At 57.5% G+C, this 27530-nt stretch overlaps 1 protein-coding gene and 1 long non-coding RNA gene across 3 annotated transcripts in view; one reads left to right on the top strand and one right to left on the bottom strand.

The window, feature by feature from the left end:
• The window catches only part of DNMT3A (DNA methyltransferase 3 alpha), a 102777-nt gene extending 75608 nt beyond the window's left edge, over nucleotides 1–27169 (top strand). For both annotated transcript variants that reach the window (XM_058287726.2, XM_058287725.2), the window contains exons 7-23: nucleotides 13995–14210; nucleotides 14477–14635; nucleotides 15057–15164; nucleotides 15430–15586; nucleotides 15891–16040; nucleotides 16133–16177; nucleotides 16786–16865; nucleotides 17381–17493; nucleotides 17624–17807; nucleotides 18052–18136; nucleotides 19786–19931; nucleotides 20457–20547; nucleotides 20738–20886; nucleotides 21823–21908; nucleotides 24817–24886; nucleotides 25587–25705; nucleotides 26546–27169. In XM_058287726.2, coding sequence (XP_058143709.1) covers nucleotides 13995–14210; nucleotides 14477–14635; nucleotides 15057–15164; nucleotides 15430–15586; nucleotides 15891–16040; nucleotides 16133–16177; nucleotides 16786–16865; nucleotides 17381–17493; nucleotides 17624–17807; nucleotides 18052–18136; nucleotides 19786–19931; nucleotides 20457–20547; nucleotides 20738–20886; nucleotides 21823–21908; nucleotides 24817–24886; nucleotides 25587–25705; nucleotides 26546–26687 — 2100 coding nt within the window. In that variant the 3' untranslated portion in view covers nucleotides 26688–27169. The remainder of the gene's footprint in view (nucleotides 1–13994; nucleotides 14211–14476; nucleotides 14636–15056; nucleotides 15165–15429; nucleotides 15587–15890; nucleotides 16041–16132; nucleotides 16178–16785; nucleotides 16866–17380; nucleotides 17494–17623; nucleotides 17808–18051; nucleotides 18137–19785; nucleotides 19932–20456; nucleotides 20548–20737; nucleotides 20887–21822; nucleotides 21909–24816; nucleotides 24887–25586; nucleotides 25706–26545) is intronic.
• On the bottom strand, nucleotides 3001–9794 carry LOC111762758 (uncharacterized). Its single transcript, XR_002795791.3, has 3 exons — nucleotides 9605–9794; nucleotides 8245–9188; nucleotides 3001–7834 (listed from the first exon to the last, which is right to left on the bottom strand). It is a non-coding gene; the product is annotated as an uncharacterized lncRNA (long non-coding RNA).
• Nucleotides 27170–27530: the final 361 nt, after the last annotated feature.

Raw genomic sequence — 27530 nt, 5'->3', positions numbered from 1 at the left:
GCAGGAGGAGGGATCATGCATCTCTTCCCCACGGCATTTTCTTAGCTCAGGAATTTCCAGCCCTGCTGCAGGCTTTGGTCACCCTCTGCGGGTATCTGCCCCTTTCTGGATGTTTTCTTGGCATTAATCACAATCATTCATTTATTATTTCAAAGAGTTGTCAAACCTTTACTGAGCAAATGCTTTGCGCTCGTTCTTTAAGAGACACCTGTATGTGTCTGAGTATCTCTTATCCAACATTTTCTAGACACTAGGAAAACAAATTTAAAGGCAAAGCAGAATCCCACCCAGGGATCCCATCCTCCCCTAGGGGAGGATGTGTTAGTCAGGGTTCTCTAGAGAAACAGAATCAACAAGGGATATCTGTCAATAGTATGCGATTCTATAAGAGTCTCTCACGCAGCCGTGGGGATGCACAAGTCCAGGTTCCGCAGGCAGGCTGCAACCAGGGGCTGCGATGAAAGTCCAGTGAGGTGCTTGACGAGTTCTGGGAGATGCTGGCTGTCCAAAGATGAGCTGGGAAATTCTCTCTCAATGCTGGAATCACTTCCCCTTTTAAGGCATTCAGCTGATTGGGTTAAGCTTCACTCATTGCTGATGGCAATCTCCCTGATTGATGTCATTGTAATCAGCTATCTATGATTTATCACTGCAATAAAGTCAGTGGTGCCTAAAGTCCATAAATGCCCTTGTATTACAGTTAGCCTAGTACTTGCTTGACCAAACAACTGGGCACAATTACCTGGCCGAGTTGACACAATAGCCTGACCATCACACGGAGAGAGGCAGGTACATGAATTAATTGTACTGCAGCCCAGTAAGGGCTCGTAGAGAAAGGGGAACTAGGGGACTGTGGGAGCAGCTAACTAGCTCTTAGGACCTGCCCTGAAGAGACATCGTGCTTGACGGCAGCAGGAATTGACGCTGAGGAGGGTCCGAAAGCAAGTGGCGTTTCAAGAAAACTTACAGAGACACTGCCCTGGGAGTTAGGAGGCTAGAGCTCCTCAAAAAGATTTCTTGCAGGCTTGGCTCCACTTGAGGAAGCATTCCCATAGCATTTCCTGCAGGACTGAAAAAAGAGAAGCTGTGATGGCTAATATTCTCCCTGCTTTAAACACAGGACCTCTTGTCTGGGAGGCTCCGGGGATGTCCGAGCACGGGCCTGTCTGCTGGACACCGGATCACTGGTTAGGAGCCACTACGCTGGTGGGGAGCAGTTAACAGACCTTAATTCAGTACTTAACTAAACACTAAATACCGTGCTGACGGTGCAGACAAAGTGGACATAGCCCCTGCCCCGAGACGTGCGGCGCCCAGCAAGGCAGGGGCTTTCGTAACCAGCCTCGGTATCAGGCAGAGCGCGGGCTTGCTCTCCTCTGGTACCAAGAGCCCAGTGAGCACAAAGGAGGGGGAGAGCTCTCCTGGGCCTTGGGGACAGCTTCCCGGAGGAGGCAAGCTTTGAGGATTTCAATCCATGCAGCGGAGGAGGCCTGGCGTTTCAGGACAAGGAAATCCTAAGAGCAAAGAGAAGTCATGGAAGCTTCTGGGTTGTTGAGGGAACAGCAAGAGATCTGGTAAATGGGGTGTGGGCCTGGGGAGGCTGTGTAATGAGAGAGAAGACTAGAAGGGAAGATGGTCAGATGTCAAGAGCCTTCTTTGCTATAGTGAGAAGTTTAGGCTTCATTCTGCAATGGGGAGTAGGGGAGTGAGAGGATGGGATGTTTATTTGAGGAATGTATTAGCCAAAGGGGTACTGATGCAAAATACCAGAAATGGGCTGGTTTTTATAAAGGTATTTATTTGGGGTAGGAGCTCACAGATACCAGGCCAGAAAGCATAAGTTACTTCCCTCACCGAAGTCTATTTTCATGTGTTGGGGCAAGGTGGCTGCCGGCGCCTGCAAGGGCTCAGGCTTCCTGGTTCCTCCCTTCCAGGGTCTTGCTTCTCTCTGGGTTCAGGGATCCTCTCTTCCCTGGCTTGTCTTTTCCTCTGTGTGTTTACTTCCTGGGGCTCCAGCTTAAGGCTTCAGCATCAAACTTCTACATCGAAGCTCCAACATCAAAAACGCCCCAACTCTGACCTTTGCCATGCCTTTTATCTGCGAGTCCCCACCCACCAAGGGGCAGGGACTGAACGCCCTAATGACACAAGAGGTTTGTTACTTAATCAAGTAAACCTCTGAATCCAATATAATCTCATATGCCCAGAGGAAAAGACCAGTTTACAAACATAATCCCATATTTCTTTTTGGAATTCATCAATAATATCAAACTGCTACAGGGAAGATAATCTGGGAGCATGGCAGAGGAGCCAGGCAGGGAAGTGGAGAAGCAGAGCCAGTCCGGAGGGCCTTACATGTGGCCTGGACGGAGGTGATGGGAGGCAGAAGAGAACCGACAGGGCCCGCTCCTTCCCCCACGCTGGGCGGGCAGGGAGAAGCCTGCCTGGTATCTGGAGGTCTAGGTGGGAGGCACTGTCTGAAATACCGAGGAATCCTAGAGGCAGAGGGGGTCTGGTGGGGGTGGACTTTTTATTTCCTTAAGGATGTGTTTTGATGAGAGGCTTTTAATCTTAATAAAATCCAGTTTACCAAGTTTTCTTTTATTGATTAGTGTTTGCGTGTGTGTGATCTCTAAGAAATCTCCACCTACCCCGTGGGCACAGATCTTCTGTTCGGAGGGGGTGGACTTTTCTGAGTTAGGCTGTGGACCTGCTGATTTTGAGAAGCCAGCAGGGGGTGGGTGTCAGGGCAGTGGTTTAGTAAGGTAGCTCAAAGTGCTGGAGCAGACCAGGGAGTCTTCTACGGGGAGAGGACCTCTTCTCACAGGGCTGCAGAGCCCTGCGGGACCCGGGCGAATTCCCGCGGCTAGCCTGACCCTTTCCTCACCATCTGCTCTCTCTCCCGCGCCAACCTCCCGGGGTGTACGTGTGTGTGGATCTTCCCATTTTGCCCGCTCCCCGTTCTTCAGTGACTCCACAGATGCCACACGACTTCCCCTATTCTCTTTAGTCAGCGAATGCTGGACAGAATACATATTTTTATTTTACTTCCAACTCAGGTGGATTAAACCAAAACAGGAGTAAAACAGCTCAGTCTTCTCTGACTCTGGCTACTATTGGGAAGGCAACTTGTAGAGCAAAACAGACAATTGAGCCCAACTGGCCTTATAAACACCAAAAGCACTAAAAGAATTCAGCGTTTCTTAATGGGTAGGTTTGTGTATGATCAGAATCACCCAGGGGACAGGCATTAGAAAATGCATATTCCTGGGCCCGGTTCTGACCCGGCTGACCCCGGAATCTCAGGGGTGGTGGTGCCTGGGAAATGTTTCTAGCCAGCTCCCTGCCCCCCCGAGGTGTTCCTGGGGCTTATGAAAGGTTAAGGAAAGCCCCAAGCTCTGGAGGATCAGAAGCAGCTCAAGTCTCGTCCGAGATTTCCCCAAAGAGGCCGTGGTGGATGCGTTCATCGCATCGCTGACGCCAGGTTCCCGCTGCGTCTCGGGGTCCCCTGGGAGTTTGGGTTTTTTAAAACACCTCCACGGGGACGGCCACTTCAGGGCAGTTACACCTCATCTCAGTCCCGCACCGAGGTGTTTCCAAAGCTCGCCAGGTGATTCTCATGTACAGCCAGGGTCGAGACGCTCTTCTACACGGAGGTGACAAAACAGATGGTGTCGAGAAGCCGGTGTGAGCTGGCAGGCGGGCCGACGAGGGTGGGGAGGGGCCGGAAGGCACTGGTCCAGGCATTCAAATGCTCCCTTTGGGATGGAGATGTGGGTGGGCCTGCTGTTCTCCTTGCTTCACCGCAGCGCTGGGCTGCCGGGCTCCTCCTGGGGTCTTTGGACCCTGAAACTTGAGAGGGTCCGCATGCCTGAATCTGAATGGGGGTGCCTTAGGCCCCTCCCTTTGGCCCCTGGAGCCCGGGCAGGGGCTGGGGGAGGGGCGGGGGCAGTGGCCCGGCTCTCTGGGTTTGCCAGGTTCCTTTTGGCGGGACCGCCGCCCTCTCCAGGAGACAATTAGCACTCCTCTCCCGGCTCCTCCGGCGTCCAAAGCCAAGGATAACATCTGACACGTCCTTAAGCAAGCTTGTCAGGAAGCTTGTCACCGGGCTTCCTCCGCCTTTCAAGCGTCACTCCTCCTTTCTTTGATCTTATCGGTGCTAGTCGGCAGGGACACCTCTGCTCCCACCAGCCACCCGCGGAAGCCCAGAGGCCAAGGTGCTGATTTCAGGTCCTGCCACCGGGCTGCATTACCCGGCTCGCTCAGGCCACGGCGCGACATCCCCATGCCCCCCGACGGGCTGTCCCGGTCAGGGGCGGGTGAGGTGCGAGGGTGGGCCGCCCCCCCCCCCCCCCCGCCATCGCCTCTCTGCCCCAACCCTGTCCTGGGAGACTCAGCCCCAAAAGGGATGGCCGTTGTCAGGAGGGAGTAAGGGGGTGGCGAGAAAAGGCCGTCCCCTAACGGAGCAGAACTGGAGCTGCCAGCGCCATGGGCAGCAGTCGAAGCTACCGAAGCCTAAGGGTAGATGTGGTGGAAGGGGGCTTCCCACCCTCCATTTCACTCTCTTGGCCAGAAGCTCGATATTCTGGAGAATCCCACCACCTGCATTGGGTGCTAGGAGCAGGCCCCGGGCAGCTCCCTGTCCCTGGCACGGGCGCCCAGCCCTGCTGGTGCTTCTCCTTCCTCCCCTGCATCTGCTGGGCAGCTAACGTGCGAGCATGTGCCCCCAATGGGCTGCCCGTTCCCTGCAAAGCCTGGGGGCGCCGCCCTTTTCCTGGCTCCCCCGCAAGCCTCCCCGGAGCATCCCTGCCTTTACTGGTCCCAGCCTCCCGATTGCCTTTAGCCCTCGTAGAAAGCATCTGTACCACATAATTTGCCACCTAATTGCATGCTGTCTCGACTGAGGCCTGTGGTTTCATGTGCGGTGGGTCTTGGGTACACAATTAGGCTGTGAGTAACAGCAGGGGGGGAGCCACCTCTTCGGCGTCCCCCACCCCAGGGCCAGGCGACGGCAGCTGCTCAGGAGTGCCCCTGCCCTGTGGCGTTCGCCCAAAGGCCACTCCCCTCCTGGGGCTCACAGGAGCCAGCCTGCTGCAGGGCCCAGGTTCAGGGTGATGGCTTCCAGCCTGGCCGGGCCGGCGCGCAGCGCTGCAGTTGCCATGGCGACGCTTTTGCTTTCCTTCAGCGGAGGATGGATCTCTCTCTCTGGCCCACAGCGTCTGCCTGGGCTCCCCATTCCGCACGCGCTCTGGGAGCCGGCCTCCCAAGGCCCACCACCTTCTTCTTAAAGCCCTCTGTAATTTCGCCCACAGGGGACACAGGTTTGGTTTTTAAGCACGGCTCCTACGACATGCCCTGGCTTGAAAGGGGAGCGGGACGGAGGCGCCCCTGAGCCAAGGCAGCTCACCTCCCACCGCCTCTCTGGACGTGCACCGCCCTCTGCCGGCCCCTCCTCCTCAGGTGGGCTCAGACCTCTCCGGGCCTCAGTTGCCTCATGTGTAACAGGGGCAGTCAGGGCCATTAGTGATTGCCACACCTGGCCGGTATCAGACTCACCCAAAGAGGCTTTTAAAAACAGACCCCTGGGCCCTGCCCCGACCCTCTGGTCTGCCTGGGTAGGCCCCCAGAATCTCTGTTTTTAAAAACCTCCTTGGGTGATTCTGATGCAACTAACCCCAAGTGAGTCTGGGATTCTCCCAGCACGATGATCTGTAAGGTCCCCGCGGAAAGAGAAGGAAGCTGTGCCCTGCACTGAGGCCCCGCTGGCTTTTCTTTCCCCAGAAGCTTCTGGAAAGCCCCTTGCAGGTCAGTCTTGTCGGAAAGAGGGTGTTTCCCGGTCAGGCTGGCTAAGCCAAGAACCAGGCCCCCACCTTTTCCCCACAGGAGATGCCAGGAGGGAGAGAGTGACAGAAAGGGGGGGGTGCGTTGCCATAACAACCAGCTCTAGGCAGAGGCCTCCCTTCCAGGGGCTGGTACTTCACCCCAGTAATGGTGGTTTCCATGGAGATGGGTGACTAAGGGGAAGGGGGAACACTCACCCCACATAAGAGCATTGGTAGGGAGCTTCCAGAAGGCAGAACGTGGGGCACACGGTCCCCCGTGAACTTGGCGTCTCCCACCCACCCCGACGTGGCCTCCGCTTTTGCTCCCCGGGTGCCCATCTGACTTTCTCCCTGCTTAGTTGCTCTCTCTGCGACTGGTCTCCCTAGCAACAAGTCCTGCTAACTCCATGCTGTTGGCTCCATGGCTATTTTTAGCTTCGCTGCCAGGAGCCTCGTCCTGGTCATTTGCTTGCAACCTCCATATGGAAAACAAAGATCCTTGGCCTCTTTCGGGAGCCCTAGGTCTGGACCTCTCGGACACAATTAGAATTTTGCTCCGGAAAGTTTCTGTCCCTTGACCTGCAACATGGCCAGTGTGTTTGGAATGAGGCTCCTGAGACCACGTTCAGTTCAGCAAACCCTGTACGTAATCCTCTTTCAGTGACAAGGTGCTGTGACACGCACCGCCGGAACAAGGTCTGGCTCCTGCTCTCTAGGAATTTATCATCTGGTCTAGGAGCAAGATGGATACACACAGCTTAGTCCAAGTCAAAGGTTGGCAGGTGCTACGAGAGCACTGCAAAGCGCTGTGGGCGTCTGGAGGACGGACAGGGTAATTTTACAGTGAGGGGGCCATAAGGGCGGGGGACCAGAGCACTGCTGTCCAGGAGCACTTTCTGCGATGACAGAGGTGTTCTCTCATCTGTGCCAGACAGGTCAGGAGCCCCTAGCCACACAGACAGGACAGGACTGAGGCGGCTAGTGTGACCGAGAAGCTGAATATTTTCATCTTATTTGATGTTCATCAATTTACATTTAAGCAGCCGCCTGTAGCCGGGGATCTTACCGGTCTACCTCGGGCTTGAGGAACCTTCATGGGGGAGGCCATTGGTGAAGAGGGGGAGGATGGGGGCTGGTGGAAGGCGAAGAAGGAACAGCATGGGCAAAGGCACAGAGGCAGGAAGAGGGCGTGTCAGGGGACCAGCAAGTGGGTGGGGAGAGTGCGGGCGGGGGTGGAAACGTGGTGGCCTGCGGAGGGCCGAGGCCTCGGAGGCCAGGCCTGGTGTTGGCTGTAACCGCAGGCAGAAGTCTCCCATGTGGACACCGTAGGTGGGAGAATGTCAGGATCAGAACAGACACCCTGATCTCGGGGCCTTTTGTCTGGACAAGGCCTCCCCATCTTGGGGTTGGTGGGGACACGTGTGTGGCAGGGAACGTACGCTGACTTCCCAGTATGCTGCTTTGCAGAGGGCTGTAGAGGGGCCATGGCCTTTTATCTGACATTCAGGTCAAGGACTCAGATGGTAAACATCTGGTGTGATAGCCAGGTCATCTCCGCAGATCTTGTCAGCAGTGGATTTAGCACCACGCCTGCCACAGAATGCCACACCTGGAGTTCAAACCGATGAGGCAGAGTGGCCGATCCTGCTGGACTTCAGGGAGTTGCCCTCTTTGGTGGGCACCATAGCTGAGCATCTCATCTCAGTTCCATGGGGCTGGAAAGCCAAATTATAAGTAGAGTTATAGGCCTGCTCTTCCAACAGCAGGAGAAAACAAAATGCATCAATTACGCCTGTGGCATCTTCTCTCATCCGTGGCATCTTTTGCCACACAGATCATTCTACTTCTTCCTGGTGCTTTCTGGCAACTTCTTACTGGTATGAGAGTAAGTGGAAAATGTAATTAAATTAAAATTTGCTTGATGAATATGGAATCAGGGCCGAGGGAGGCGGGTGTCCTTAAGAGAGTATTTTCACCAGACTTTTGTGGCCTCTGGAATCACGGCTGTTTGCCTGCCAAACAGGAAATGCACGTCAGCTGTTCAGCTTGCTCTCTTTTGGGACCGAGCAGGAGACTACCTCCCCAACAACCCTGTTCGTCTCGACATCTGCCGTATCTTGCTTTCATCTTGGGGTTCCTCCTTTCTACGTACTTATATGACATCTCCAAGAACATGGCTTATTTTAACTTGACGCTACTATTTTAGGTTGACTATCTTTATCTCGACCAAAGATCTCTCCCAAATGCCACCCATGGAGGGTTCCTCTTAGGAAGGTAGAGGGCATGTGTGCTGGGGGACCCTCACAGCTGCCCTGGTTTCTTCCTCACCTTTTACTAAAATCACCTCTTGTGACTGGGGACTCTTCAGCTTGGGGGTCTGTCCACTGACCGCAGAGAAGACACAAACCTCTAAGTGACTCACCGTATATAAAAGGAGGATAACGTCTCTGGCCTGCGTAGCTGGAGGTGGCAAAAGGTGCCCTGGGCTTGTGAAGGGACCTCAGTGAGTCTGGGCGCCCTCTGTCTACGTAGGGAAGTCGTGCGGGAGAGAAAAGGTTGGACTTGATCTTAAAGGATGAGAATAATGAAGTCTGGCAGTGGGAGGGCAAAGGCTCTTGTAGGAAGTTGGCCAAAAGGAAGCACGCCCTGAGGGTTGGCCGGTTGCTCACACCTGGAGCCGGGGCTGTGTGCTGGTGCCTCGGGAGGTCGCAGACAGAGCGGAGACTAAGGTGTTTAGCCACACCACAATGACAGAGGTGTCACAGATGAGGCGCAGGGTCTGAAAAGAGCCCCTGAGCCAGAATCAGGAACTTCATTTTGAGCGGCACCCTGGGGTGAGGCACAAGGTGGCCACTGTCAGGGCTCGGGTGCCCAGAGCTACCGGGGAGAGGCTAAGCAGGTCATATCACATTCTGTGAAGGGTGGGAGCAGGTAAGAGATGTAACTTCAGGGTGTCTCATCTCCTGTAAAACCGCACCAAGCAAGTGACCTTGACTGGGTGGAAAGACACACCGGGAGCAGGGTCTGTTTTGGGGGAGTGGCTCCTTTCCCTTGCCGCAGGGCTGTGGCTCTCAGTCGGGGTGTGTTTGCCGCATACACCCCTCCCCAAATAGCTCGTGGAGAAGGCTCTCGGGCTGGGAGCCCTCCTCCCCCTTCAGGGCCTGCTGGCTCTGAAAGCTTCCAGAAGGGCGCCAAGCCCCAGGAGGAAGGGTGGGCAGGCCTTCCAAGCCTCCTGGCCAGTCTCTTGACCTCATTCTGCCAGCACCTGTTCCAGCTGGCTGGTTATGTCCCAACGGACTGGCCACTCAGCAGGCACCTGGGAGCTGCGGTCCAGGAGGCAGGCCTGGAAGGGCAGGTGCGGCGCTCCTGTTATGCAGATGAGAAAAGAGACTTCCTGAGGTTAAGCGGCTTATCCAAGGTCCTGGGGATGGAATCAGAACCCAGGTCCTGGTCGTCCTGGCCAGTGCCGCTCACCAACCAGCCCCCCCTACTTGCTTTTAATCATCCTGCAAGCTGAAAGCAGACTGATCGTCCTAAGATACCCATTTATCTTGTCGGGAAAGCAGCAGTTACTCTCCACCGCCACAGGCTATACACATTGACACCTGTGACCCCTTCCCCATTATCCGGCCTTATCTTCCTCCGTGCCCTTTAGCTCTAGTCCAGAGGGAGGAGAAGGGTCAAGGGTTTTCCTTCCTCCACCCCAGCTGACCGAGCCCGATGCCTCCTCCAGGTTACACTCCGCTCCGCACCGACCTCCCCACCCAATTTTCCGTTCCTACCGCCCATTTCGGTCGTCTTGAACCCATCCTGGCAGGCTCTGCGTGGTGGTAGTGGTGGACTGGGCTCTCCCTCTGCTTGTTTCCCGTTATCGTTCCAAGTCTAGTTGAATCAGTCGGCTCCTTGAGGGCAGGGCCTGCGTTTTCTTATCTGATGCTAGGCTGGGCACGGGGGTGTGACTGCAGGGACAGGCTGAGGCGCCAGAAGAGCAATGGGGGTATCTCTGCCCGGAATGAAGGAACCACTGGACTTTTGGCGCGAGGCCCCTCTCCCCTCAACCTTGCAAACAGGAAAAACGAGAAATCCCAACCAAGATGCTGCCGAGTGGCCCAGGGCATCCGGGGACCCGGCCAGGAAGAGGTTTTCAAAAGCGTGAAACTTTAGGGGTTCGGGCTGTAGAGGTAGGCCCTGGAAAGCCGCCCTTTCCGGGGCCTCCCTCTGGGCCCACCTGGGGTAGGCGAGCCCCCTCCTCCCCCCACGGCTTGTGCCCGGGGCGCGCCCCCCTCCCGGGCCGCACCCGCAGCCGGCCCACCTCTGGGGCTTCCCTGCAGCTCGCTCGGCCTCTTCTCTCCGCTGTAAGCTTGTTGTGTGTATGTGTGTGTGTTTTTTTTTTTTCAGTCGTGCTTCTGAGAAACTCACTTTTCACAACTTTCTCCCGGCTCTCCCAGACGGCCCGCCTCCTCGCGTTCGCTCCCGCCCGGGCCCCGCGCTCACCTCCGCCGCCCCCGGGCAGCCCCTGCCCCGCGGGCCTCCCTTCCTGCCCGCGCCCCCCCACCCCGGCCGCTCCCCGCGCTGGCGGGGGGACAGGGGGCCGGGCCTCCCCGCCGAGGAGGGGGGGCTCCCCCGGCGGGGGCGGGCCCTGGGAACCGGCGGAGGCCCGGCCTCGCCCCCCCCAGGCCCCCGCGCCCCTCGGCCCGGAGGAGAGGGGGCTGGCCCGCTGCCAGCGTCGGCGAGCCGGCCCCCTCCCCCGGCCCGCGCGCAGCCAACCAGGCCCTCCAGCGGGGCCCACGTGACCTGGAGTTCTAGACAAAGAAAATGTTCGAGCCCTCCCCCCCACCTCCCCCCTCCCCCTCTCTCTGGCCCCCTCCGCCCCCAGCCCCAACGCCCCCCTTCCCCTCCCCCCAGACGGGCAACTACTTACAGCGCTCCAGGGCCAGGGCTCACACCTGAGCCGGACCTCGGAGGGGCTGCACCTGGCCTTATGGGTAGGTTCCTGCACCGAGCCCTGGGGAGACCGGGGGCGGGGGGAGGCGGCCGGGGCCGGGAGGGGGGAGGGTCCCCCGCCGGCGAGAGCCCTGCGTGCTGGGAGAGAGTCCAGTGTGCCTCCCCGGCCCGCAGGAGCCGCCTCTTCCTGCCCGCGCTCAGTTTGGGAGATGCTGACTTAGTCCCACATGCGCCCCTCTCGGGGGCCTGAGGCCCCAAGCCTCACTGGGCTCTGGTGGAGCCCGGCCGGGGAGCCCCGGGCAGGGGTCACGCCGGCAAGCAGGAGTCCCCAGGGGCCGAGTGGGGCAGCCCAGCCAGCAGTGGGATGGGAAGTGATGTCTGCTGAACGGCTGCCACATGGGGCCATTGGCACTTCCTTGTTGACCCGGGCTCTGGCTGGTGGACCACACTGTCCTCGGGGCTGTGGCAGCCTCGCGGCCTCTGGCGAGCGATTCCCGCCCCCCCTGCCTTTTCCTGGGAGCCACCGGGCAGGCAGCCAGGAGGGGGGGGCAGGGGGTGGGCACAGGACCCTGACAGGGGCTGCAGCGTGTCGGCGGGGGGCCGTAGGACAGCCTGGGACGAAGGGAGAGGTGCCTGTGATAGCCCGGGGCTTCCAGCACCTGGGAGCGCGGCAGCGTGGACTTGGGGGCCGGAGGCCCTCACACCTCTGACCTTTGGAACGGGAAGCTGGGCCCCGGGCGCAGAGGGAGGTGGAGGTGGGACAGCTGGATGCGGGAGGCAGGCGTGTCGTCGGCGGGGCCAGGCTGCGCCGCAGTTACCGGTGGCTTTCCCAGGCTGGACAAACTCCAGCAGCAGCAGCTCCCTGGAGCCAATTGTCGCGGGGACGGCTGGTGGCTCTCCCGGAACCTGCTCCATTGCTACCTGCTCCGACGGGGAAGGTGGGCAGCAGGACCTAGGTGCAAAGGCCCGGGGGCAGTGCGACCTCCGAAATTAGGGGTAGGAGAGTCGAGGCCAAAATGTGAGTCCTGAGTTAACCCTTCTTTCTCCCATTGTTTGCCTAGGGGAGGAGGAGTGGAGTGGAAATGGAAAAAAGATGCGTCCCCCGAGCGGCCCTAGGCAGACTATTCTAATGAGGCCCCTCCCCCACCCGGCTTCCCCCCTCTTCCCCTTTCCTTTGCCTCCTGCTGCTCCCCACCCCCTCTGCCTCCCCCAGCCCGCGGCCCCCCAGGCCCCCTTCCTCCTCCGCCAGCGCCGACCTGGCTGGGTGCGTGCTCCCCTGCACCCGGTGAGCCGAGGATGCCTAACAGCCAGCGGCGGCGGCGACTGACAAGCCGGGGGAAGTTGTGGGGGAAGAATAATTTTCAGGAACTCTGCAGTGGAGGGGCTGAGGAGAGACAAAGGGGCTGTGGGGGAGTGAGAGGGTGGTGGCAGGCACGACTCCGAAACCCGGGCGGGGGGAGCCTGGGAGGAGCCGGTGCCCACCCGTGCCTCCCTCCTCGGAGGGCCCCTGTGTCCCCTGCCCTCTGCCACCAGTGCTCCCTGGACTGGCTGCAGGAGCTTGTCACTCCCCCCCCCAATGGTGTCACCACCCCCCAATGGCGTCCCTAATCTCTGTTGGTTACTTCTGGCTGAGGTGTGAGGAGGCATGGCGTGAGGACGGTCGGAGCCAGCCGAGGGGCAGCCCAGCCTGGCCTGCGTGAGTGGTGGCTGGTGTGTGACATGTGCAGGATCCCAGAGAGGAGGAGGTGGCTTCCAGGAGGAGAGAGGCCCCCCTCCCTCCGCCCAGGGGGCTGGGTGCTTGGCCCACCTTCTCCCCGGGGAGGAGGTGGTAGGTAATTGTAGGAAGGGGAGGGCAAAGTCCTGGCCAGGTGAGAGTAGGAAGGAGGAGTGAGCAATCGCAGGCTCCCACCCTCCGTCTGTGAGCTCATTTTCCCAGCTGTTTGTGGGCTGGGGGCAAAGGATGCGGGATCCCATTTTAGAACTTGTTGAGTCAGAAGGAACTAAGACTTCCGCCCTCGGCTTTTAGGAATCACCACAAGAAACAGATCCACCAGATCTTCCCGCACAGGACACCACTGGAGCATAAAACAAAGGCCCTTGGATCTGGGGGCACAGTGACAGGCTTTGGGGTCCTCGATGCGTAGGTACATCACTTTCTGAAAGTCAGTGGAAGTGACCAGAAAGCCTTGGGTGCACACGCTTTGTGAGGCTGGAGAAACTCGAAGGGACTGCGCGAAAGTCGGCTCCGAATGAGTCGCAAGGCTAAGAGATGTAGGCGCTCCGACTTCGAGTTTAGAGCTCGCTCTTCTACTCCAAGTTGCTTCCAGATGCTCTTTTTTTATCCTCGAGGATGGGTTTGTGTTCACACGTCACTGCTCTCCGGGAAAGCAGCATGTCAAAAGGCACGTTGAGGATGGGATTTGTTTTTTGTGTGTGACTTCGGCATGGTGAAAGAGGGGTGCAGAGCCTCTGTGTCCGAGGACCCGCCGCCGGGGTGAGGCTACCCTGTATGGCTTTCGGGGCTGCAGAGCCAGGATTTCATTCTCCTTAGCGAGCGGGTTTTGAGAAGGGATGCGATGTGAGGATGCTAGGCTGGAAGAGTGTGATAAAGGCGAGAAGATCATCCAGTTGGGGGGACGACTAGGGTTTAGATGACACAGGGAGCCGTGTGTGTGCTCAGTAAATAACTGTCGAATGAGTAAGTGTATCTGTGGATCTGAAAGGTGCACACAGAAGATCTAGAATCTGGTAACAATGCACATGGACTATTACCCACGAGAACTCCTAGAGTGTTGGAGCAGACGGGAGTGAGATGTGCTCCTTCAGCCCAGAGCAGTGAGTTTCATCATCCTTCGAGATGACGAAACTGGAATTGTGGTCTGGGAGCCAAAGCTAGGAATCGAGGGGTTGATTGCCCAGGAAAATTGTGGAGAAAGAAGATCCAGTTCTTGATCTAGAAGAGAGGCAGGAGGGGCAAGAGCCAAGATCCAGCCACAAGACAAACACTGTTTGACTAGAATGAACCTTTCCTTATCAGAGGGCAGACAGCTGATATGCAGATGAGGCTGTAGACAATTAGCTCCGGAAGAGGTGAAAGCTGGCGGGGAGCCCACTTTGAGTTCACCTCGCAGAGAACGCCTCTCTGCAGCCCTTTAACCTTCCAGAGCCCCTCCTGCCTTGCTATTTTCTGGAGAGGTCAAGGTAACTTCTTGTTCCTGGCTTCCCCAGGCTGAGAAGAAAGCCAAGGTCATTGCAGTAATGAATGCCGTGGAAGAGAACCAGGGATCCGGGGAATCTCAGAAGGTGGAGGAGGCCAGCCCTCCCGCCGTGCAGCAGCCCACCGACCCCGCGTCGCCCACTGTGGCCACCACACCTGAGCCCGTGGGGGCCGATGCTGGGGACAAGAACGCCACCAAGGCAGCCGACGACGAGCCAGAGTACGAGGTGAGCGCTGGTGTCTTCACCTGCCTCGTCCGGCCTTCCCGGGTCCTTCCACTGCCAGCTCCTCTCGTCCTGCTCTCTTCACCTCCACCTGACCCTGGCCCTCTCCATCTCCCCGGATTGGTTCTGTCTCGGTCCGTTCAGCTGGGGTTCCCACCTGGCCCGCGACCCTCAGATCCCGGGGCGGGGGTGGCCGCGGGTGAGGATCAGCGTGGCGGGGGGCCCCCCCCTGACCACCGCGTAATGACTTCTGCTCCTTGGGGCTCCAGGACGGCCGGGGCTTTGGCATTGGGGAGCTGGTGTGGGGGAAACTGCGGGGCTTCTCCTGGTGGCCAGGCCGCATTGTGTCGTGGTGGATGACGGGCCGAAGCCGAGCGGCCGAAGGCACTCGCTGGGTCATGTGGTTCGGAGACGGCAAGTTCTCGGTGGTGAGTTACGTGGTGGGACCTGGCGTGGAAGGGACCTGGGTCCTGGGGCCCGTGGTCTTGGCTGGGGGCACAGTGTGGGACTGGGGTGGTGGGCGTGGGCCCTGTTCACCCCACTTTGTAGGTGTGTGGACGGGGAAAAAGCCCTAGACCTAAATGGGTTGCACCTGTAGCTTTTGGGCTCTGAGCTGTCGCTTTGCAGGAACCTGGGTCCCAGAATTGCTGTCCCCAGGTCCCTCCAAGCTGCTGTCTGCCTGGATTCACCTTTGGCATCGTATACACCTTTCTCGATGCATCTGGTTCTCTCTAGGGCAGAGACTAATAACTCTTAATGCTCCCAGCCTCCGACAAACTGCCAGGCGCATGGCGGGTGCTCGACAGGTGTGGGCGAGGTGCAGACGCGGGGCCTTGCTTGTCCTTTCAGGTGTGCGTTGAGAAGCTGATGCCGCTGAGCTCCTTTTGCAGTGCATTCCACCAGGCCACCTACAACAAGCAGCCCATGTACCGCAAAGCCATCTACGAGGTCCTGCAGGTGAGTGCCCCTCCCAGGAGCTCGGAGGAGGGGCTTAGGTGGCAGGGACCCCCAGGAGGCCTGAAGGCTGGTGCGCAGAGGCGCCTGGCCTGTGACCCTTCCTCGACCTGCCCGCCCGCTTCGTGCACGCCTCCTGAGACGTTCTCCCACCGTCCTCCCCTTCCCTGACCTGCCCCTACCTCTTGCCCACATGCCCATCTTCACTACTCTCGAGTCTGCCCAGCCTGTCCTGATACCCTCCCCCCACACACGTGTCACCTTCCAGGTGGCCAGCAGCCGCGCAGGGAAGCTGTTCCCGGCCTGCCACGACAACGATGAGAGTGACACTGCCAAGGCCGTGGAGGTGCAGAACAAACAAATGATCGAGTGGGCACTCGGGGGCTTCCAGCCCTCAGGCCCCAAGGGCCTGGAGCCACCAGAAGGTAAATGCAGGTGCCCAGCCCGGCCTCCTGAGACCCCTGCCAGCCGTGCTTCGGGAGAACAGCCGCTCTAGAGGGAGCCAGTGGGAGTGGCACAGGCTCCGCTTCCTTGGGGTCAGGGTAGGGGTAGCGCAGCTCTAGTCTCCAAGGTCACCCGCTCCCCATCGGCTTGCTGGAGCCCGGAGTGTGCTGGACCTAGGAGCAAGGTGGGGCCCAGGCTGCAGCCGTCGTAGGAAGAATAGAGGAGGGGCCCAGGCTTCCCCGTTGGCCTGTAACCCTGACCTTGTTGCCTGCTTGCCCTGTCCAGAGGAGAAGAACCCCTACAAAGAAGTTTACACGGACATGTGGGGCGAACCCGAAGCAGCCGCCTATGCACCACCCCCGCCAGCCAAAAAGCCCCGGAAGAGCACGACGGAGAAGCCCAAGGTCAAGGAGATTATCGATGAGCGCACAAGAGGTAGTTGGCCTGGCTCTGGAGACAGTGGCCCCGGGGAGGCCAGCATGGCCTCAGCGGCCTCCGCTCATGCCCAGCTTTCCTCCCCTCTGCAGAGCGGCTGGTGTACGAGGTGCGGCAGAAGTGCCGGAACATCGAGGGTGAGTCCCAAGAGCGGGCTATGGTCGGGCGGGGGGCCTGGCAGAGTCGAAGGGTTTGCTGGACGTGGGGCGAGGGTCCCGGCAGCACAGCTGTTGGAGTGTCACGGCGGTGGGGTGGCGGCCTGTCCTGCGTGGCCCCCCCAACTCCGGCCTGCCTCGTGCACGCATCTCTCTCCCTGGTGCCACATTTCTGCTTCCCGCTGTCTGGCCTGGGCCTGCCATTGGTGTCAGGGAAGGGGGGACCCCCTCTTGGACGGGGTTCACCTTCTCTCGCCTTCTCATAAAGGGGTCGTGAAAAGAGCCCAGGAAGGGCTCTTTCCTTCCTGGGCTTGGGGCCCCGTGAGGACTGGGAAGAATTCGGGGCAGGGGATCAGGACTTAAGGACACGTGGGGGCTCTGTCCTCGGAGGCGGGGCCTGGCCCCGATCGCCCTTCTCAGAGACGGTGGCCTCTGCGGTTGGGAGCCACCGTGCCCCCTTTATCACGAAGCACCTTCCCAGCCTCCTCCTTCCTGCTCTCTCTTCTGGCTGCTGCTCCCGCACGTTCCTTTTTGCTTGTGGGCGGCTGGCGTCCTTCCGTGATACCCGCCCCGCGTACTCTGCTTTTCAGACATTTGCATCTCTTGTGGGAGTCTCAACGTCACCCTGGAACACCCTCTCTTCATCGGGGGAATGTGCCAAAACTGCAAGGTAGGTGCGCACCCTGCAGAGCCGTAGTTGAGGGCTCACCCAGACGCCGGGTGCAGGGGTGGCCCTTGGTGGAGGCATGGTTTACTCAGGGAGCAGAGGGGCCTGGCGTAAAGTGGGTCCTTGGGCTTCAGGCTTTTGACTTACTCCAATTTTTTCACTCCTTCGAAATCTTCTTTTTGTCCCAAGCCCCCACTCTAGTCCCCGGATGTGGGCTGGGGGGCGGGGCTCCCGGTGTCCCAGTCCTATGTGGTGTACATGCCCCCAGAGCACTGGAGAAGAGCTCCCAGCTGCCGCAGGGCGCGGGAGGCCACCAGCCTCCCTGGCCTTCCGCTCGTACCCCTCTGTTCTGGCCGGCACAGCGACTGCGCCCAGATGGGCGGCTCGGGCCTGGCCCTGGCTGGCCGGGGTGGTGGACATCTGTCTCCGGGGGTTGGGGTTCAAAGCCCACCTTCACCTTGGCCCTGTTGGGGGCTGTGCCCGCATGTCTGCTAACCCTCCCTGCCGCCCACCTCCAGAACTGCTTCCTGGAGTGCGCGTACCAGTACGACGATGACGGTTACCAGTCCTACTGCACCATCTGCTGCGGGGGACGGGAGGTGCTCATGTGCGGGAACAACAACTGCTGCAGGTGAGAGTCCGCGCCCGGTGCGCCCTGCCTGTGCCCAGCCCTGGACCGCGGGCTTCCGTTCCAGGTGGCACACCTTGGCCGCCGCTGGCCGGGGTTGACAGGCCCCTCTGCTGCCCTGGCTTCCTTCCAGGTGCTTTTGCGTGGAGTGTGTGGATCTCTTGGTGGGGCCGGGGGCTGCCCAGGCGGCCATTAAGGAAGACCCCTGGAACTGCTACATGTGCGGGCACAAGGGCACTTACGGGCTGCTGCGGCGGCGGGACGACTGGCCCTCGCGGCTCCAGATGTTCTTCGCCAACAACCACGACCAGGAATTTGTGAGTCTGGGGTCCGGGGCGTGCCCTGGAGCTCCCCTCGCCTGCTGGGGGGCAGACGCCTGGGGCTGAGGCTAGGCCTCCCGGGGGGGGGGGCAGGGAGCTGCAGTTGGGCATGGGCCCTGGGGGACGTGGGGTGGTCAGATCCAAAAAACCAGGGTGCCCGCTGCGCTGGGGGGAGGGCCGCCCTGGGCGCGGGCCGTCCTCGCACCCTGAGCATTTACCTGGCCTTGTGCTCACCGCTTAGGACCCTCCGAAGGTCTACCCGCCTGTCCCGGCCGAGAAGAGGAAGCCCATCCGGGTGCTCTCTCTCTTTGACGGAATTGCTACAGGTGAGTGTGGCGCAGGTCCAGAGGGGCCCTGGGCGCGCTGGCTTTGCTTGGGGCGCGGTGTGTGATATTGCTCCAAGGGGAATCTTAGCCTTGAATGAGAAAGGATGCCATCCACAGATGTGGGACAGGACAGTGACAAAAAGATAAATGGCCAAATGGCATTTCTGGTGGGCACTTGCTGAACGAAGGAGGCTCTGCTACAGAAGGCAACGTGGCACTAGAGGTTAGCGGGAGCTGTTCACAAAGCCTCGCTGGAGGCCACCTGACAGGACAAACCCAGGTGTAGGTCTGTGGTCTTTTGATTACATCACAGGTATTCGACAGAAAATAAAGTCTAAAACAAAATAGTTGAAAGAATATTAAATATTCATAATCCCACAGTTCATATTTAGTTTTATGTCCTTTAGTCTTTTTCTGTTCGCACGTGTGCATAATCATATACGTAGATAGAATAAGAAAATAGAGAATGCATTCCGTCCTGTAACTTGTCTTTGTCTTTATTACGTGATGACGGCTTGTTTGTGTCACCTAGTAGTTGTGTTTATAAAAGGCTGCACAGGATTCCGTTGAGTGGAAGTGCCTTGATTTACTTAACACACCCCATACCGGGTTGTTTGCTATTTTTTCATGATTATAAGCAGCGCTAGACAAGCTTCCTTGTAACACATGGGCAATATGCTTCCACCGTTATCTCCTTAGGAAAATACTGTAGGCGTGGCTGGGCCGCCCGTAAACAGTGGGCATGTTTATTTCTCGGCTTTTGATGCTGCCAGTGAGCCTCCTGAGAGGCTGTGCGACCTCTCTCCACCCCTCTGCCAGAGCCCCCGTTCTTAAGACAAAGACAGGAACGGTTCTTGTTAGAACTTGCCTTCCCCTGACCCAAGGGCACTGGGCGGGCTGAGCTGGGCCCTTCGCCAGAGGGTGAAGGTGGAGATGACGCGGGCTCAACCGTCATCAGTACCCGGCTCCACGCTGGCACGTGGTATAGACCTGGAGAAGTTAGTTTACAACTTGAAGGCTTGGCAGCAAGGGGCTGCAGAAGCTCCTTGATGGGGAGATGTCGGGGACCATTAGAAACGGGGCCACCGTACCCTGTTCCTGACACTCGGGGTCTGTCGGGATTGCTTTTTTGTCTTGATCCGGCAGCATTTATGGGAAGTCAGTGTAGTTAGCTCAAGAGGAAAGAAAATGACTGAGACCTCCTGCTCTGTCCCAAAGAGTGTTTGCACTCTGGGAGCAGGGCTGAAGCATGAAGACAAACTGCTCTGGGGAGATGGCGAGGGCTGCAAAGCACACTGGGCTTGCAGAGGAACCAGAAGCGATTGATTCCAAGGGGCTGGGGCGAGGTGTGGAGGAGGCCTTTAGAGCAGGTGGCCTTTCCGTGGCATCTGGAAGGCTAAGGCAGCAGGAGGTGAGACGGGCGTGAGGAGGAAGCGCTGTGTGCAAGCCGTAGAGCAAAGCAGAGGGCGCTCCAGGGGCTACCCGCTGGCCTCCCTGGACCCCCGGACCACCCACCACCCGGGCAGTCTTCCCTGGCCTTAGTCTCCTCCCGAGTAGGCCGGGTGCGCCACGTGGCAGGGCCCCAGCTGGCTAGGGGCTCGGTGGGGTGCCAGGCCGCGGCTCGCGTGACCTGCTTGCTGGCGGCACAGGGCTCCTGGTGCTGAAGGACCTGGGCATCCAGGTGGACCGCTACATCGCCTCGGAGGTGTGCGAGGACTCCATCACGGTGGGCATGGTGCGGCACCAGGGCAAGATCATGTACGTCGGGGACGTCCGCAGCGTCACGCAGAAGCATGTATGTCGGTGCCGCGGCCCCACCCCTCCTCCTCCGCCCTGCACTCGGCTCCCGGGGGCAGCCCCCGCCCCCTCTGTTCTCTACTGTCCAGGGGGGGCCCGGCCGGGTGGGATCCTTCGCTCGCTCCCCTGGACTCCCGGGGTGCCTTAGGAGGTGCCCTCAGACGGCCCCGACTCCCCGCCTCGCCAGCGCAGGACCCAGGGCACCTTCGGGGGTTGCCTGGCCAGCCTGGGGCGCCTTCCCGAGCGGCTGCTTGTCCTGCTGGGGGCACAGGGTTTCCCTGCCGGCCTCGAGCGTCCAGTTTGGTCCCTTTACTTCCTGAAGGTTTAGGAAGCCGAGCCCAGAGAGCCCCCGTGACCTCCGTTGTGGCACACCCAGGGGGGCCTAGTGAGTGGACAGAGGAGCCAGGTCCCCCTGACTCCCGTGCCAAAGTGCGTGTTTTGCTCACTTCACAGATCGTTTCTCTCTTCCTTTCTGCCTCTGTCCCTGGGCAGCAGGACCCATCACTTTCCTTTATCCTCCCAGATCCAGGAGTGGGGCCCGTTCGATCTGGTGATTGGGGGCAGCCCCTGCAACGACCTCTCCATCGTCAACCCCGCCCGCAAGGGGCTCTACGGTAGGTGCCGTCCTCACGCCTCCGCCTTCTGGGCTGGTGCTTCCGCACGTAGGGTTCTGACTTGGATGTTTTCTGCCCGGGGACGGCTACTCCCGATGACCCCGTCTTCCCTGACCCCTCCCGTGCCCGAGCCACACCACTGTCTCACGCAGACAGCCCCAGCTGATGGCTTTCTCTTCCGACCTCTCAGAGGGCACTGGCCGGCTCTTCTTTGAGTTCTACCGCCTCCTGCATGATGCGCGGCCCAAGGAGGGAGATGACCGCCCCTTCTTCTGGCTCTTTGAGAATGTGGTGGCCATGGGCGTTAGTGACAAGAGGGACATCTCGCGATTTCTCGAGGTATAGCCAGCAACCTTGGTTTGGCCAGCTCACTAATGGCTTCTACCTTGGACTGCTGCTTTATCCCTGTCTCTTCTGCATTGTGGAGCTGGGGACTGGTGACTTCTGCTTTGCAAAGGGGCCTGTTTGGGAAGCTGAGGGCTTCCCAAATAGAAAGGGAAGAAGGAGCTTTAGCTGCCCGCCCTAGAAAGGAGCAGTGGTGTCGCCCTAAGAGGTGGCATCGTGAACGTGGACTGTTACTAAATGGTCGGGATGGGTGCCAGACTTCCACCATCACAGATGCTTTTTGGAACCCGAGAAGAAAACATGGCTTGACTTAATGTTTATCCTCCGTAACGTGGGTTTTAGTTCAGCTCTGAGCCAAGTCGGAGCCTGTCGGCACAGGGTTTCTGCTGCCAGAGGCACCCTCTGGGTGGGCAGCCTGGGAGCTCGCGCCCACGGTCCTGCATCTCGGGGTCAGTAACACGTCAGGCTGGCACCACTGAGTCAGTGCGAGCAGGTGCCTGGCTCGTAATCCGGGCCTGCCGTGAGCACATCCACACTCACTGGAGCTCTCCCTTTCAAAGCCGGGGTAGCCTGGAGCTGCATTGTCCAGTACGGTAGCCCTTCGCTCTTTGTGGCGAAGTTCAAAACTCAGCTTCCCGGCCGCCCTGAGCACATCTCAAGTCCTCAGTAGCCACGTGCAGCTAGGGGGCTAATGGTTGGATCGAATAGTGCAGCGAGCGAACGTTGCCGTCAGTGCGGAAAGCTGAGCTGGGCTAGAGCGTTCCAGCACAAGCAGGGTGGAATGTGGCCGACTTTAGTCCCGGCTCTTCCCGGAGGCCTGAGGCTCTCTCCTGAGAGAAGGACGAACCTCTAAGCCGGCAAAAATGCCTGGTACCATGTAATACCCGGCCGCCGCCGCCTCTCATCCTTCATCTGTCTCCTGTTTTCCAGTCCAACCCTGTGATGATTGATGCCAAAGAAGTGTCAGCTGCGCACAGGGCCCGCTACTTCTGGGGTAACCTTCCCGGTATGAACAGGTTGGTGAGAGCCCCTGGGCCCGGGGGTGGCTGTAGGTTGGTGCCTGCAGGTGGGCCGGAGGCAGGTGGCCCAGGGAGGGAGGGGAGCACTGCAGAATGGGCCCCTCTGGCTTGCCTCCCCTGCCGAATGGCTTGCTGCTCTGCCCCTTGGTTTCTTTTTCCTTGGAGAAGAATGGGAGTCAGAGCCTGGAAAACACTTGCCTCCTAGAGCAACGCAGTTAGTGGTCGCAAATAGGAGCTTTAGAAATACATGTTTAAAGGAGAGTCCTGTGCTGCCGAGGTTTCGAGTTGCTTTTTCTAGGTTGGTGGTGTGTGCAGAGGCTTTTTCCCAGCTGGTCCTTGTTTCCTGAGATAGAAAGCTTTGGAGGATGGGTTGGGGCTGGGAAAGGAGTGGTCCCACATCTTGGTCACCTCCTGCTTGGAGAGGGAGTCCTGATACGTTGGCGTGCAGTCGGAGGGTTCTGCGCAGTTTATTCACCACTGACTTGGGTGGTGGTTCCAGAGTCTTTGTTGGGATGATTTTCTTCATTTAGCTTTATACAGATAAGAATTTTGATATCCAGGAATGAAAGTACTTGTCGGTGTTATTTCTCCCGTATAATGATTTGCGTTGTAAAAAGACTTCTGAAGAGAAAGGAATTCTGGTGGGGAATTTGCAGTTCGAAAGCAGAATGAGATCCACTCTGCCGAGATATCATTATAGAGAAAATTATTTTCCAGAATGTTTTTGAGTCGTGGATTTTAAATCCTGTAGATGGATGGCATCCTTTGTTCTAGCCTAAGCCATCTCGTTTCCCTCTGCCATTAAATCGAGGTTATAGGCCCCAGTCCCATACGCATTTGGCAAAGCTGACGTCTTTTGTGGGCTCGTGGACGGGCAGGAGGTGAGTCAGTGAGGCACCTGACTCAGAACTGCCTCGGTGACCCGTGACCCCCAAAGCTCCCAAATGTAAGTAAACATTGGTAACATGGACTGGTTTGGTCCTGTTTCTATGAGCTGGAATTGTTCTCGCCTGAGTCTTCAAACTCAAAAATTGTAGGCCTGAGGTTCCAGGAGAAAGAAAGGAACCATGCAGGACCTGGAGGCAGGGGGGCTCTCTGGAGGCACGACTTGCCTGCTGGTCCCTGTGTCCCCCACACTGAGAGCACAGGACTCTGTGGTCCAGCCCTGGAGGGGATGCGGTTATCTGGTCTACCAGCTACTGCAAAAGCAATATGTTGGCGGTAGCAGAGGATTGTATTCTGAGGACTGTGTAGAATTAGTCTTCTGATGTCCTGTCTAATTCTGCTTCCATAACACCATCCAGATTTGTAATTGAAGCACAATAATACATTTGAGTGCCCCAGGCCCACTTGATTGTGCTTTTATGGGGCTTGCTTGCTTGAAGTCTTTTTCCCAGTGGACCCAATGAACCATGATCCATCACCTGCCATGAAGTCCTTCCCTTGCTCGACAGAAATGTATGGGTGTGCCTGGCACTCCTGCTGTGTGCCTGGCACTCCTGGGGTTACAGAGTCAGTGAAGAGAAGGATGAACTAGGCAGTGATGCCAGATCATAGTGAACGCTCAGAGGAAAAATAAAGGGAGGGCTCTTGAGAGGTATCGTTGGAACAGAACTGACATGTGAATGGCTCGTGTTGTGAAGATCTGTGGACCGAGGACGTCAGGTGGATCTTCCTCTTTTCTGTTTTTGTGCTCAGCGTCTTTGATTCCTCCTATCCCAGATGAGGGTTTCATAGTTTCCCAACCACTTAGATTCTGCATCTCTTCCCCAACCTGGATTGATTTTCTATACTGCTGTTCTGTCACATTCCACCTGTGTTCCTCCCCTGCTCAAGGAAACGGCCCACCTCCTACTTTGCCAGTCACGTGCTCCTTCGGCACACCCACACGCGCGCGTGCGTGTATGTAGACGTGCACGCGGGCAGGCACGCCTGCCATCATGGAGCTGCTTGGGTCTGCTCTGTTGCCCCCAGTTTGCAGTCAAGGCCATCACTCAAGCTGGTCCTCTGCAGTCTTCACCCTCACTTGGACTTGCCTTTCAAATTCCTTCCATCCTCTGGGCCCCTGTGTGACCCTGTTTCCCCTTTCCTGGGTCCTTGCTGGGATCTGTCTCCTCCCAGCCAGCATCTGTGTTCTTGGTGTTTCATTTATTACTTTAGCCAACATTTTGGTCCAGATCTCAGGGCAAGGCACCCCTCCAAGACATGGGCATGGGCCGAGGCCCTTCAAAAGAAAGGGAATCCCATTCTTTCTATCCTAGAAGTCCAGAATCTTGGAATGGCTGGTCCTTCCTAGTGGCTAAGCTGGTGGTGGTGGAGGTCACATGTGACCGAGCTGAGCCGCACAACCGCAGGGGTGCTTGGGAATGAGGACCTGTGTGTTGGCCTCTGCCACGAAAGGTTTTTGTAAATTTGAGTAAGGGAAAGTTCTTATGATTTTAAAAATCGTAATGTTTAACAAAATTTTAACTTAAAAAATCAACTTTATTGAGGTCTAATTTAAAACCATACATTTAAGGCGTACAATTTGATGGATTTTAACAACGCAGCACAGTCAAATCAAGATACAGAATGGCTGTCACCCCATAGGCTTTCTTTCAAATTCAGTATGCTTTAAAATGACCAAAATAAAAATAATTGATGCCTACCCCCCACCCCTTCTGGGCAGGTGCTCCGTGCCTGTTCGTAGTCTGGGGACTCCTTTTACTTGGGCCATTTGCGTCCTGGGGTTTTTGTGCGTGTGCAGCTGCTTCCATGTGTCTCGGGGGAGGGGGGAGGGAATCGGGTGATGGTTTGGGGCAGAGCTCTTATTTACCTATGAGGGTCAAATGGCTGTTTGGGGCTGGCGGTGCCGGGCTGTGTCTGCTCTCCAGGTTCCTGTGGTTATGTCTCTTCTGCCTCCTAGGCCGTTGGCGTCCACTGTGAATGATAAGCTGGAGCTGCAGGAGTGTCTGGAGCATGGCAGGATAGCCAAGGTTAGCCCGGGGTCCCTGACCTTCCACCAAGGGCAGACGGCAGCACATGCCGGGAACTGTGACCAGCGCTTTTGCTACCTGTGGGCACCGCCAGTCGGGGGCATGTGCTACAGGAGAGGGCCTGGGGGAAACCCTGGAGGACAGGGAGAAATCGCCACTGGCCTTTCGCCCTTCTTCTCCGGCTGCCCCCCACCCCCTAGGAAGGAGACACCAAGGTCCCTGGACTACAGTAGTGTTTTCTGGTTGGTAAGGACCTATGACAGAAGCTTCAGAGCAGGGCAGTCTCCTGGGACACGGATGCTCCGTTTCTCTGGCGAGATCTGGTGGAGCAAGTGCATGAGGGTTGTGTCCACGCCAGCAGGGCCCAGCGGTCAGGACTGCGGCCACCCCAGAGCAGGTCTTTGAGCTGCCGAGGAACGCGGCATCTTTGGCCTCCAAGCTTCTAGAGCTGTGAAAGAGCGGGCTGACAATCAGACCCGGCATGGCCTGGTGACCCCCAAATAGGAAGAAGGGTGGGGCAGTGCACTCTGCAGGGGCTCAGGCTGGTCACCCCAGCTTGCCCAGCTCCGCACCCCCAGCCTCCCAGCTGGCCCAGGCTTGGGCAGGCCTTGTCCCCGGCCAGCACACACGTCACTGCCCCACCTGCATCTGTTCTTGAAGGGATGAACACGTGCTCATTGCCCTTTCCTTCTCCTTCTAGTTCAGCAAAGTGAGGACCATCACAACTAGGTCAAACTCCATAAAGCAGGGCAAAGACCAGCATTTCCCCGTCTTCATGAACGAGAAAGAGGACATCTTATGGTGCACTGAAATGGAAAGGTACCCGAGTCGGTGTGGGGCATCCCGGTGCCCTGGGCTCTGCTCTCTGCCTCTCCTGGCCAGGCTTGGATTTGCCACAGATGCCACGTGGACTACGGGGTTTCCCACGCCTTTCCCAGCACAGCAGGCCGCCCGGGAGGACTCCTGGCCCAGCCTGTGCGTTTTAAGGCCGGTTCCCAAAGTAAGAAGAGCCTGGCAATGTACTGACCGGACCTCCCGCCCACGCTCCTGAACTTGGGCTGGGAATTTTGTGGGTGTTTTGTAAACCAAGGCAGCACACCAGCCTTGCAGCCTCACAGCCCCAGCACCCCGCTTTTTGCACACGGGGCTCCTAGGCCTATGGTACCTCCTCCTCCTCCTCCTCTGGGTATAACTGGGGTTTAGTCAGACAAAGACCATTTACATAAAAACCCAGAGCAAACAGGAAGTCCTTGAACTTCTGAGGCTGGGCAAAGGTTGAGCTGCTTTGAGAGTTTTCTATCCTCGAAGGGGAAGGGACTTGGAGTGCACGCGTATTACAGTCTTGAGGAAGCCACCCTGTCGAGGGAGGCCGTAGAGCTTATCCTGCAGGTGTTTTCCACACACACTCCCTGTTTCCCTGCTGTCTCATGAGTCTTCTGGGCAGCGGTTATCTTGCCTGTGGCCCCGGGCCTGGTGCTCAGCCGGTGAATGAAGCCTGGAACTGCTTAGAAAGGACAGAAGGCGCGGTGGGGCGGAACGTGCGCCAGGGCGTGTGGGTGTGAGCGGGCAGGCGCGCACGGGCACCCTGGCGGGCCCCCGGCAGCCCCCCGGGCCTGGCCCCCACTCACCTGCCCCCCCTGCCCTGTCTTCTCTCCCCAGGGTGTTTGGCTTCCCTGTCCACTATACAGACGTCTCCAACATGAGCCGCTTGGCAAGGCAGAGACTGCTGGGCCGGTCGTGGAGCGTGCCGGTCATCCGCCACCTGTTCGCGCCGCTGAAGGAGTATTTTGCTTGTGTGTAAGGGACGTGAGGGCAAACGGAGGTAGTGACAGAGAGTTCCATGAAAAAACACAAAACAAAAAAAAAACACCAAGAACATGAGGATGGAGAGAAGTATCAGCACCCAGAAGAGCAACAGGAATTTAAACACAAAAACCACAGATGCGGAAATACCGGAAGGCTTTGCCTTGCAAAAAAAAAAAAAAAAGGGTTGGACATCATCTCCTGATTTTTCGATGTTTAAACTATTTAAAAAACAAAACCAAGCCCCCCCTCCCCCCTCCCCCTTTATTTTTGGTCAAACCTTTTGTTTTCTACTCTTTCCAGAGGGGTTTTCTGTTTGTTTGGGTTTTTGTTTCTTGCTGTGACTGAAACAAGAGGGTTTATTGCAGCAAAAATCAATGGCAAAAAAAAAAAAAAAAAAAAAAAGTCACAATACCTTGCAGAGGAAAGATGGGAGAGGAAAAAAAAAAGGAAATTATATAGAAATCTATATATTGGGTATTTTTTTTTTTAACTGTATATCTTTTTGTTGTTGTCTCCAGCCTGATGATCAGATAGGAGCACGAGCAGGGGACAGAAAATTTAGAGACACTCAGGCGGCCGAATTCCCTCCCAGCCACTGAGCTGTCCTATCAGCACCATTCCCGGTCATGCAAAATAGAACCCAACTAGCAGCAGGGAAGACAAGAACAGCTACACAAGATACTTTTCTCCAGTATTTCAGGTGCCTACCACACAGGAAACCTTGAAGAAAATCAGTTTCTAGAAGCCGCTGTTACCTCTTGTTTACAGTTTATATATATATGATAGATATGAGATATATATATAAAAGGTACTTTAACTACTGTACAACCTGACTTCA

The sequence above is a fragment of the Dasypus novemcinctus genome, chromosome 25 (genome assembly GCF_030445035.2).
Source record: "Dasypus novemcinctus isolate mDasNov1 chromosome 25, mDasNov1.1.hap2, whole genome shotgun sequence".
Taxonomy (NCBI): Eukaryota; Metazoa; Chordata; class Mammalia; order Cingulata; family Dasypodidae; genus Dasypus; species Dasypus novemcinctus.
The sequence above is the reverse complement of the archived record's forward strand: the minus strand, read 5'-3'. Positions and strand labels throughout refer to the sequence as shown.